At 37.7% G+C, this 13349-nt stretch overlaps 1 protein-coding gene across 1 annotated transcript in view; it reads right to left on the reverse strand.

Annotated features, from left to right (window-relative positions):
• Positions 1–407: 407 nt before the first annotated feature.
• Positions 408–13349, reverse strand: part of LOC128031492 (glycine N-methyltransferase) — a 79152-nt gene continuing 66210 nt past the window's right edge. The window contains exon 6 of the mRNA XM_052619791.1: positions 408–833. Within this exon, the coding sequence (XP_052475751.1) occupies positions 662–833 (172 nt within the window). The 3' untranslated portion in view covers positions 408–661. The remainder of the gene's footprint in view (positions 834–13349) is intronic.

Genomic DNA, 13349 nt, shown 5'->3' on the forward strand with positions numbered 1-13349 from the left:
TAAGTGGACCTTAATGTAACCTGTTTTGTCAATGTTAAAAATATTTTTAATATAACAATAAGAAAATATGATAGGCTTTTAATCATCTTTTATTACTTTTATTAAAATTAAGCAAAACAAAATGACAAATATTTACTTTCACAAGCCATCTCGTTCTTGTATAGGCTTATAGTAAACGGTCTTTTGCTCAATCATGTAACAAAAATGTTGAGAAAGAACACCTCGAGCGGCAAAAATGATTTTATGTATGCCATTCTGAGTCAACACCATGTTTTTCCAATAAGGGGAAAAGCACTGTTTTCCCCCATGCCGACTCTTCCCACACATCTATAACACGACACCGAACAAGTCTATATTACAGCACGATTAGTGCTTTTACTCTGAATAACATGGATATACTTACGTACTTGTGTCACAACCACTCTTTTATTGCTTACGTATCTGTTTATATTACATAGCATATTCCAGTATGCTTTAATATTCATGGGTGATAAAGGGTTTTTTATGCATTTATCTTTTTATTTTGACTTATGTAATTTGACATGTGTGACATCCATCTAGCGCATGTTTACATAAAACAAAAAACACATTCTGTCTGACATGTTTTTTTTTTTCATGTTAAGATTAAGATGAAAAAAAAAATGGCAGAATACATGTTGATTTAAGTAGTCTTTTTAACCACATGAATGAAATAACAGGGCACATCTCCTTGACCTGGGATGTATTGCTTGAAGTCTCCATATACATTGTGCTCGCATTTTCCAAAGAACGATGCTCTCAAAATCTCCTTAAAACTCTCCAAACGATGGGGGTAATATGACAGGCGGAATTTACTACAAGACAGAAAAGAAAATTTTTTAAGAACATCATGCATGCAACATCATATAGAACCAATTCACACACACACACGCACACACACACACACTACTTATTTCATTTAAAATGGCTAGAGTTCAGTGAAAACCTCATGTAGTGAGGTATCAAAAGGGCAAGGCAAGGCAGTTTATTTCTAAAGCACGATTAAATACAACAAGTTGACCAATGTGCTATACAGATTCTAAAAACGTAAATAAACAAACAATTTATACACAAAAAAAAACATTTTACAAATAACAACATACCATATCACTGAATAGCATTTAGCAAAAAAGCATGGGAGAATAAAAGAGTTTTTAAAAGGGACTTAAATTACACCAATGTGGAGGCAGTTCTTATATTTAACGGTAAACTATTCCAAAGCCTTGGGGCCACTATTGCAAAAGCACGATCCCCCCACTGTTTGCGTCTTGACCTAGGAACAATCAAAAGTTTCTGGTCAGAAGACCTAAAAGACCTTGATGGAGTGTACGGTTGCAACAGATATGAAATATACGGAGCCCCTTAAGTGTCATTTTGGTGGGAAATTTCTGGTGGGAGGAAAAAAATATTTTTTTGATTTTTTGCATTCTCTCGCAAAACTTTTGCGTTATCTCGCAAAGATATTTGCGTTCTCTCGCAAAACTTTTGCGTTCTCTCGCAAAGATATTTGAGTTCTCTCGCAAAACTTTTGCGTTCTCTCGCAAAACCTGCTGAGTTCAGACAAACAGTTCCTGTTTACTTTACAGCTTGTAGTTCATACAGCTCCAATGTCCACAATGGAGCGGTTCATAGAGTTTTGTTTTGAACTCGGAGAAATAGTCACTGCATGCTTATTAAGGCACGGTTTTGGGACATAGTAAAACGTTAATGTAAAACACTGTGTGACGAGAGCTGAGGGAACGGAGCGAGGCCGGTGGAACACCTGCGCCATTCACCGGTAACGTTATCGAGTCCTGCGGGAGCTTCGGAGGAGGGACTGATGACAGTGTTGGATGAGAGAGGACCAGGCTCGGACTTTATTTTGGGTTTTGGTTCTGTTTGTGTGCGACAGTCGTCCACGAGAAAGGGCTGTCACGCTCTTTTAGGTATATTGTATTATTAAAGTTTGTTTGAATGTTCGCCGGTTCCTGCCTCCTTCTTCCCGTGACTATGAACGTTTGTTACACACTGGATGACTAAATTCAGTACACACCTTATTAACCCTTTCGAGTCGATTAACGCATATATGCGTTTTGAGTCATTTTCTCCTGATAACCCCGAAAAGAACATAAATTACACTCTCAGTTTTAATCGTACAGATAAGAGCAATACATCAATCGAATCTGTAAAGGGTCTAGTTTTTTTTGGATACAGAAATAATAACAAAAAACCTTTGTGCACTTATAAAATAAAGATAACAAACAAGGTGCGCTGTCTGCAGTCTTTGTCTCAGCTGATCGTCATGTACAAACACGTCATTAAAATGAACTGTAACTCCGTGAATACTCAATGAAGAGACATGAGAGAGGTATCTATAGAAAGTCTGAAATGTCTACTTTTAAACTAAACAAGTGCAAATACTCTGAGATAAAGTAATCCATATGAAAACAACGCGTGTAATGTGACCACGCCCCCGCGCTGAACACGCTATTCAGATTCAAACTGAAGCGCGCGGCTTGAATACGCCCACACAGAAGAAAAAGCAGCCAGACTGTTCTTCGAGTTTTTATATTATTTTACTGTTTGCTTCGCGATGAGAGGAATAAGACATAAATCACTCCAAAAAGATGTGATGTGGTTGAGGATTTGAGAAATGGATTTCCTCAGAAAAAAGAATGAAGCACTTTATTCAGCAGAGATCATAAACATGAGTAAGTCTCTTTTTATTTATTTGTACTAGTTTTCACATAACGTGTAAACATTTTACTAGTTAGACTTTTTCAAAATACTTTTTCCAAACTATAATTCCTGACTAAATGTATGATCAAGTGAAACATTATGAAGTTTCAATAACAGTATACAATACTATACCATTCAAAAGCTTGATGTAAATAATATAAATGTGTCAAATAGAGATAACTCTAACAAATGTAAAAACAATGCAGTTCTTTCAATTTATTCCCCCTAAAAAAAAATTCTCAGCTCTTTTCAACATTAATAATAATAATGATGATGATGATGATGATAATGTTTTTTTTTTTTTTTTTGGTAGAAAATAAGATTGTTAAAAGTATTTCTGAAGGATTGTGTGACTAGAGTAAGGATGCCTAAAAAATTGTTTGAAAGTCAGCTTTGATTGTCCCTAATAAACTGTTTAACTGCTCCCCCAAGTAGGAATTAAATTATGTTGTGGGATAATTAAATATATTCTTAATAAACTACAAACATAAAATTATATACTTTTATTTTGTTCTCACATTCTTTCTTGTAAGTCCTCCCTCACAGTGGCACAGTTGAATGAGAGGCTCATTATGCAGGTCATTATGCAGGGCTTTGTCTTCTCAGGTGTAAATCACAATGATATTCATGATAGTTGACGCCTACTCGCATATGACTTTTACCAACAATAAGTGTCTTAGAAAATTTAAATCAATATATTGTTTTCTGTGAATGAGTAAACAAGATGATTTTCACATAATTTAGAAAGAAAAATTCTAGGCTACAAGCTCCAGTTCTCAACAATCCCGGGAACCAATGTTATGTATGTGTTTTATGGCCTTATTCAAGTGATTTAACATTTTTAGTTTTTCACTAACCATGCATAACATTTTTTTTCTCAAAAATACAATCATGTACATGCTTGCATTTCACATAATATTATAGCCCAGTTTGTGCTGACTACAGTGATATTAGACTTTACCCATTTAGATATTTATAAGAAACTGAAAAAAGCACAAATATCAGGGCATGACAAAACTTCTCCAGGCCCCAAAAATACCCTTAGACTCCAGAGGGTTAAGGTGGGCCCAGGCAACAGCAGCTCATTGAGGTTGTTTCCCTTATACTTGAAGGAACAGTTGAACACAATCCTATTCTTTCCGTTATGGCTCACCGTGTGATGTGGGATGAACCAGGATTCAGCTGCTTTGCTCAGCTCCTCTTCTGACACTTTAACTGCATAACCCACATTTTCCAGCTTTCCAATCTCTGCACAGTATGCTGCTGCTCTTTGAGGGTCTTGCCGCAGACGCCTCTCTGTACTGCGGAGATTAGCTAGCACAGCCTCCTTAGGTGCCTAAAGCAGTGGCATGTTCTTCACCCTGAGGAGGGGAGTAGCGTAGCGCTGAATTCCATCAACATCTAATCGTGTGGTCTTTGCCTCCAGCAGGCGGACTGCTTCCTGATCCTGCCTGGAGCGTGTGACAAGCTTTTCACTCCTGTAAGGCAGAACATCCAGCTGCCACAATCTCTCTACACTCTGTAGAAGCTCGTTAGTGGGTGAGAGGGTGGAGATGTGCAGACACTGTTGTGCTGTTGCCTGCTGCTTGCTATACCTGATTGGCCCCTGAAGTATCCAGCCATACTTGGTCTTCACTGCGGCTGGTACCCCATGGGGTCCCACACGCACTGGCTCTACTGGAGTGATTAAGTGGGTATAATCTGATCCAATTAACAACAGGGGTTGCACTCTGTTAATCGTCTGGAGAGGGAGACCTCTTAAATGTTTGTGCTTCCTCTGAAGTGCCTTCATTGAGTAAGTGTGTTCAGCCAGACCCAGTTGATCAGCAGTGAATGCTCTCTGTATCTTGTAGGACTTCTTTGGATGGTCTACTGGGGAGATGGAGAACGACACTGCAGTGCCATGCAGAACCCTGATATCTTGCCGAACAGTTCTGAGGATCAGATTTTCTGGTTCACCAGTAAGCTTAAGGCTCTGCGCTGCAGCAGGGAGGAGAATGGTCCGCTCCGATCCATCATCAAGGATGGCATATGTCTCCAAGGTGTGTTCACCGTTGCACAGCAGTACTTTACTCACTTTCAGTAGCACTTGGCTGCATCCAGCCCCGCCTGTCCACATACAGAACTTCATTAGTTGTGCTGATAAGGCAGGATGTATCCTCAGCTGCAGGTTTTATATTCACTTCATGCAAAGCTTGCAGGTGTCTCCCCTTACACTTGTGACATGTCATTTTCAAGCGGCACTGTGCAGCCTGGTGTGTGCGACCGCATCGCCAGCACCTCTTGTTGGTCTTAATCCAAGCTGTTATCTGTTCCACTGTAAGCTGTGCAAAATTTGCACACTTATCTAGGAAGTGTTGCGTGTTCGAGCAGTAAGGGCAGTATGCGGTCCTCTCTGGCTGCTTGGTGCTAGATAAGGCCTTTTGTATTGTCAGTGTGCCCTCGGGTTGGTCTGTGGTGTGCATGATGTTGGTATTCTTCCCACTCTTAGTGTCACGGCGGCGCTCTGTTCTGGGTCCTGCTCTGCTCTTGTTTTCACTGGTTAGAGGCTCATACACTGTCTCCTGCATCTTCAGCTCGTAGTCAAGCCAGTCAGAAAAGTGCAATAGGCTTGGGATTGTAACAGGCATTGGGTACAGGAATCTCTTAAATTCGGCCCGTATATCATGTGGCAGTTTAGACATAAGCCGTGTCACATGTGAACCACAGTGAAGCTCAGTCTTTCCAGTGTCCCCAAGCTGGTCTAACATCGCCACGAGTGCTCTCACTTTCAAGGCGAATCGCTTTCACTGGAGTTGCCCCGTGCAATATTGGGGGCCTCCATTAAATCAGCTATTTTCCTGAGAGCTAGCTGGTGAGGCTGTCCATAATTCTCAATTAGGCTTGTCATTGTGTCAGTGTAGGGCTGCAGTGAGTTTGTATATGAGTCCGCTATTAGAAGTGCCTCCTCATACTTCAGGTGATCCACCAGGATCTGGTATTTAAAACGCTCTGTAGCATCAACAGGCAGTAGGTTCTCCAGAGCAACCTTAAGTCTGGCAAACTCTCTCGGATCCCCTTTGGTGAATGTAGGGATTGTGGGTTTAGGCCCACAATCCCTGTCTCATGGTAGTGAGAGGGTTGCAGCTCTTCGTGCAGCGACTCACATCTTTGTGGGGTGTAGGGTACACAGTACTCTGGTGTCTGTACCCCGGGTACTGAATGATGGGGCTCAGGATGTCTGGGAGACTCCTTCCGTTCTGTCATCCTAATGTCTCTCAGTGCTGTTATGAGCTCTGCCATAAGGTCCTGTGATGGTGGCTGATAAACATCTGCTACTGGGGGTGGTGGCGGTGGCCAGTCATCATCATCCGTAGGCAGAGTGTGACCACTAACTTGCACAAGTGGCGTGATTGGCTTGGTTTGGTACCAGTGTTAATTTCGTTGACTAAATATTTTCGTCATTATTTTCGTCACGAATATATTTTTGCGGACGAAAACGAAACGAAAACTAAAAAAGAAGGCACTGATGGAGACTAAAACTATGACTAAATTGATTGACATTATTGTCAACGAATAAAGGACAAGATGAAAATAGACTGTGACGAAAATCAAATCAGCAGACGGGAGAGATGCGAGGAATGAGCAAAAGAACCTGCAAAACGGAACAGGCGAGACTGCATGAGAGAAGAGAACCAATCCGAGCCTGACTTACTGAGACGTGAAGCAAAGGTTTTCAGTTTTTAAATGAGCTCCCGGGAAGTCGGCATTCGAAGAGGTGATGTCTAAAAGAGCGACAAAATGTCCACAGCTCACTTCACGTTTGACGACGAACAAAACAAAACAAAGTGTAAAGCACGCGGAGCGCTCATTCGTAACAAGAACACAACCAATTTGAAAAGACATTTACAGACGAGCCACCTGGACATTTTCTCAAATGTAATTTCACAACGATATTCTTTTGTTAGATGAGAGCACAATACTAATACGTAATATTATGATACATACATTTGATTAATACTAATGTTTAGTATTATTTTATAATGTTCTACTTGTTGACAATATCACAAATATTTCTATATTAGTCATGTGAAACGTAAATGTTCACATCCTATCATTATACATACTAATCTAGCAATATTGTAGTATTTAAAACATACAATATTGCTAGACAAATGAATACCTTATAAAATCTTGTTACTTTTTTATCCACCCAACTTATTAAATATTTACTTTAAATTTATGCACTTATTGTTCAGCTAAGCTGTAAGCTTTAAGGTCCTGGACCTAACTTTATTTTTCTTTTATTGATGGTCAATTGGCAGCTAGTTATTGTTTACATTATCATGACAGTGTTTGTTGCTGCATAAAAGCTTTTGAATCGAAATAAAGACACAGTTGTGTTGAAATAAAGTTGAATTTGTGTTTTATATATTTTGGTTAAGTTTGTTTCCTATACCAGCTGTAAAAAATTGTCTAGTAAATCTGTTATTGATTTTAGTCTTATTTTAGTCGACTAAAATACCAAGCAATTTTAGTCGACTAAAATACCAAGCAATTTTAGTCGACTAAAATAAGACTAAAATTAAAACAATTCAGATGACTAAAACTTGACTAAAACTAAAAAGAATTATAGTCAAAAGACTAAGACTAAAACTAAATTAAGATTTTGTGTCAAAATTAACACTGTTTGGTACGCATCGCCATCCTGCTCTATGTTATACTGCTGTTGGGGGGGGTTGTTGTAGGTAAAGGAGAAAGTGCTGTCCGGGCTTCAAGTCGCCTGTGCATGTCCATTACCTGTTGCTGCAGCCTTAGATTATCTTCCTGCAGTTTATAAAGAGCTTCAAGGACCTTAGGCGCTGTCTCTGGGAATCTAACCATTCTGTCGTAAGGCCGCTGTTGCTCTGACAAGCTAAGCGATTGTTGAGGTAAACGAGAGGGCTGCTGCAATGCTTGTTGGGGGATGTCATAGTCTTCAACCAGGCTGTTCGGCGGGGTCGAGCTTCTTCTGTGCATGTATACTGATCTGAGAACATCTCTAAACAATCCCACAGTGACCATTTGGATCCGGCTCAAAGGACCAATTGTTTTGGTGATTGTTAAGGACTGTATAATTTGACTGGTTTTTGGAAGGTTTTGACCACCAGGGGGCATCGATTAGAATGCAGACGAGATGTTCCGTTTAAGGTGTTTTATTGAAATAAAGGTTCAAAGTATATGTGTGTGGTTTGGTAGTGGCACGCACACAATACTAGGAACATTTATATAAGTACAGCAAAACTTTCTATATATTATTTTTGAAATAACACTGCACAGTCTTTCAACGTCAGCGATCTCTTCTAAGTGTCTCGAAACTGAAACTAAAGCTCTCTGCTTCCGCGAGCCGCAGAGCGCAGTGACACTTCTGATTGGCTGATTCTCAAACAGTCCGTTTTATCTGCCTGAAAGGAGTTGTCCTTTGTCACTGGACTGATATGGTCCTGTTTCCGAGAACTAGTTAACAACCTTGCAGCGGCATTCTTGACAATCTGCAGTCACGAAAGGGTGGACTGACTAATCCCTACAGGGAATTACAGTAGTCCAAACAGGAAGACACAAAAGCATGCATCACTCTTTCAAAACCACAAAAGGATAAAAATGGTTTAATCTTTGCCAGTGTTCTTAATTGAAAAAACCCTTATCGAACAACACCATTGATCTGCTTATCAAATTTCAAGGCATCATCAAAAATTACACCTACATTTTTGCCATGGATTTACCATAGATAGATAAAGGGCCTAAACCAATACTAGTAGACCCAGATGCATCGGAGGGTGCAAAAACAATAGTTTTGGTTTTACTTTCATTTAAGTGCAGAAAATTTACAGCCAACCATGTTTTCAAGTCCTTTAAGCATGCGAGAAGAGGTTATAAAAAGTTGCCTTTATTCTTTAAAGGTACATAGATCTGCCTATCATCAGCGTAGCAGTTAAACGATAGAGAGAATAAAGGGTGGGTTGTCTCCAACAATTTGATTGATGAGGGTCATAAAAGCCATCTGTTCTGGACACCTGTTTGCACACCCCCCCTCTCCTCGCTGTACACCCCGGTGACCTAGATATGAACTTATGAACCTAAGATGAACTTACGAATCAAGAAGGAATTTCGGTGAGGGATGGGGGAAAATGTGTTGGGATCTATGTGCTTTTTTTTTGTTAAACTCTGAAAAGGGCGAAATCATGAAAATGGTATAAGGGGATTTTTTATTAAGGTTTTAAGTACACAGTGCATTTCAAGAAAAAGCTTATAAACACATACGAGATGGAAACGATGTAATGCTCGTTTTTCGTAGTTGGAAAAGTGTACAACGTTGTTAAAGTTGTAACAAATTAAAGAAAACTATTGGTTATTTATCTAAAACAACTAAACAAGTCAAAACTATCAGATGTGTTTTCGTTAAGCAACACGTGAAAAAGATGTGAGAGCTTGTAAAAATGTAAAAAGGTGTTTTGTTACCAGCTAGAAAATAAAGCATTTATCACTTATACCTTACCTCAAACTAAAAAAGAAACGAATGTAAAGCGGCGATACAAACCAGAAAACATGGCGTTTGTCATAATGTGAGAAAAAGTTAAAACAAAAGAAAAAAGATGGAAGGCATTACGCGGATCTAAAATAAAATCCATCAGACAAGAAACTTGTCAAATCTATGTTGTACTTTACCACTAACTACAACTTTAAAAATCGAGAGTGTTACTGACAGAGAGTTAGACGAAAGAAAAAAAAGATCTCACAGCAAAGTGTTACGACATCTCCGTTGAGTGATCCTGACAGCATCGCAGACACACTTAGAATGAGGCTCGGGGAATGCTCCGGAAAAAAAACCACGCCTACAGCGGGGGCAGTCTCTAGCGCTGGAGGCGTGATAGCAGCGTCAAATAGATTTAAATGTTTAAATAATTAAACTAAGTAGTTTTTAATAAATAGACATCAGTCCTTAATTAGCGAAAACCTTAAATCCGTTTAAACATAAGATCAATTTGTACTTTTTAAATGATGTAGCTTTATGCGATTTTTATTTACTTTTAGTCTTAAAAATACAAAATAATAATAAAAAACAGCATTGAAAAAGCATTATTTGTTTTTAATGTATTAAGTTAATTACTCTAATCTACGACTAGTCTAAATTTAGACTATTGCCGTCGATAGATCTTTTATTTTTGTCAAGCTTAATTTCTCAAGCTATGACAATTAACACACACACACACACACACCCACCCACACACACAAACACACACATACTTTCCTTCTGCCGCGCTTGTGTTGTGTTATCTGGTTAATAAACCAGACACATGTAGTTAAAAGTATCCCCATTTAACAATATAGCAGGGAAGAAATATCTTGTCTCAGATCGTGCATCGAAACGTGACCGTGCCGGGCATCTAGTGTCTGTGTGATTACTGGTACCTGCATATTAGTAAGACATCAAACGCCTGTAAAAACATCGTTTTTGGGGTTGCAACTCAACTGTAATCTAATTAGTTTTCCGGGGTTCTGGTGTTGTAAATGGTCTGCTGCAGGTCAGCTAAAGTTTAAAAATTGTATGTATTCACTGATCAAAGGGGTACAATTTAAACTTTATCGTTTAGGCCTGTGATCGTGAGGTTAGCTAAAAGTTCATTTACTGGTCAAATGGACGTGAAATCTTTTAACAAGTCAGACCATATAGGAATATGTAGTTTAATTCGAGTTAATTTAGTTTATTTTAGTTACATTTATAATTTTTATTAACCCCTAGATCTTTCAACCTCAACATAAATGTACCGAGAATGCAAACAAGTACACAAACACAACCATACAATCATAAACACACACACACACACACACAAATGTAAACATTACAGAAAACATGAACATGCAAACTAAATAAATACTAATATACACTCAAACAAGTACAAAAATACACAAACAAACAATATAGGTCACAAACACGAACATATCTTTATAAGATTGAAAATGAGTTGTCCTAAGTTTTCTTTGAAACCAAAAGTGTTTGTTGGTACAAATGTCTGACAGAAATGTATACAATAGATTAGACGTCCTTTCTCACTTTCCAAATGGTGTTGTTAACCATGATGTTTAAAATAGTTTTAAAAAAGTATTATTTTTTAGCTTTCATGCAGGATTCATGTCAGCACTCAAGTGTTTTAACAAGAGTCCAGAGACAGATGAAAATAGATGTGTGAAGAAAAAAAAATGTAAGAGGTTTTTAAGGATAGACTAAATGGTTTAGATTGTTTAAAACAATTGAGTTTACGCATTTCTCTTGAATGTGTGTACGGTAACCGTTGCATACATGAAGCAGAACAAATACATAACTCATAAACGCATTGTGGTTAATAAAAAACACTTATTTATCTAGCATAACTTACTTTCTTTTCATAACAATAAACATTCTTACGACTTTAACAACTGCAAACAAACTGTTTGGTTGGAAAATAAAAAAATAAATAAAAACATATTGTGTTTTCTTAGTTAGAATGCTTATAGTTTGTAGTAAAATCACATATATAAGCTAAAAAAAATTTCTTCCAAACCATGCTGCTTTCACACACACACACACACACCTCACAAAACTGTCAACAAGGACCTTAAGTTTTTGTTATAACGTTTAGCTGTACCTGAGACCTTGGTGGAATTATTTATGTACAGTTTTGGGGAGGTTACTATGAACGTTGTAATAGGTTATAGATCACAAATTAACCCATTTAAAATCGAAAAGTTTAAAAAGTAATGTAACTGATAACATTTGATTACATGATTTAAGACTTGTAATGTTTTCAACCGTTAATCTTTTGAAACGTGTAAACAGGACAGGGGTTAACATTAGAGTACTCAACAACTAATGACCATCAGACATTTCAAATCCTTCATCACTTAAATTAGGATTGTGATCATTTCATTTTAAAGCACAACCACCACGAAATCAGATTTGCTTGGAGATTAAATACATATTTAAAAACACAACAAGAAAGTTTAACAGCTATGATACTGTTTTTAAATCAGGTTTTTGCACACCTATGAAGGGAAATGCCATGGTATCTAACAACTGTTGGTAAATCGGTTCAATTTAACAAATAAATATACATCGGCCAAATAGGAAATAAGCATACGTCTTTAACTCATGAAACATCTGACGCATATTTTAGAGTATTTAAGGTGGTTTATGAAATATATCAATGAAATCTGTAATCTGTAAAAATATTCAGATGTAACATTTTCATAATTAACCGCAATTTAATTATTTTTCTCACTGACTGTAACTGATTACATTTATTTTTATTTTTCAAATTATATAATTTAGCTATATGTAACTAATTAACAATTTAATTGAGGTTCAACAAATAAAAAACAAATGCAATATGGATAAACAAATGATAAAGATTGGCTTATTGAATATCAGATCCATTTCTACGAAAACACTTTTTGTAAATAATATGATAACTGATCATAATATAGATGTGCTCTGCTTGACAGAAACCTGGCTAAAACCTGATGATTACATTATTTTAAATGAGTCCACCCCCCAAGATTATTGTTATAAACACGAGCCGCGTCTAAAAGGCAAAGGGGGAGGTGTTGCTTCAATTTATAATAACGTTTTCAGGATTTCTCAGAGGGCAGGCTTCAAGTATAACTCGTTTGAAGTAATGGTGCTTCATATAACATTATCCAGAGAAACCAATGTTAATGATAAACCCCCTGTTATGTTTGTACTGGCTACTGTATACAGGCCACCAGGGCACCATACAGACTTTATTAAAGAGTTTGGTGATTTTACATCCGAGTTAGTTCTGGCTGCAGATAAAGTCTTAATAGTTGGTGATTTTAATATCCATGTCGATAATGAAAAAGATGTATTGGGATCAGCATTTATAGACATTCTGAACTCTATTGGTGTTAGACAACACGTTTCAGGACCTACTCATTGTCGAAATCATACTCTAGATTTAATACTGTCACATGGAATTGATGTTGATAGTGTTGAAATTATTCAGCCAAGTGATGATATCTCAGATCATTATTTAGTTCTGTGTAAACTTCATATAGCCAAAATTGTAAATTCTACTTCTTGTTACAAGTATCGAAGAACCATCACTTCTACCACAAAAGACTGCTTTTTAAGTTATCTTCCTGATGTATCCGAATTCCTTAGCATATCCAAAACCTCAGAACAACTTGATGATGTAACAGAAACTATGGACTCTCTCTTTTCTAGCACTTTAAATACAGTTGCTCCTTTACGCTTAAGAAAGGTTAAGGAAAACAGTTTGACACCATGGTATAATGAGCATACTCGCACCCTAAAGAGAGCAGCCCGAAAAATGGAGCGCAGCTGGAGGAAAACAAAACTAGAGGTATTTCGTATTGCTTGGCGGGAAAGTAGCATATCCTACCGTGCAGTATGGAGTACCTCAAGGCTCAGTTCTAGGGCCGCTACTCTTCACGCTTTATATGTTACCCTTGGGAGATATCATCAGGAAACATGGTGTTAGCTTTCACTGTTATGCTGATGATACGCAGCTCTATATTTCCTCGCAGCCCGGTGAAACACACCAATTTGAAAAACTAATGGAATGCATAGTCGATAT

The sequence above is a fragment of the Carassius gibelio genome, chromosome A17 (genome assembly GCF_023724105.1).
Source record: "Carassius gibelio isolate Cgi1373 ecotype wild population from Czech Republic chromosome A17, carGib1.2-hapl.c, whole genome shotgun sequence".
Lineage (NCBI taxonomy): Eukaryota > Metazoa > Chordata > Actinopteri > Cypriniformes > Cyprinidae > Carassius > Carassius gibelio.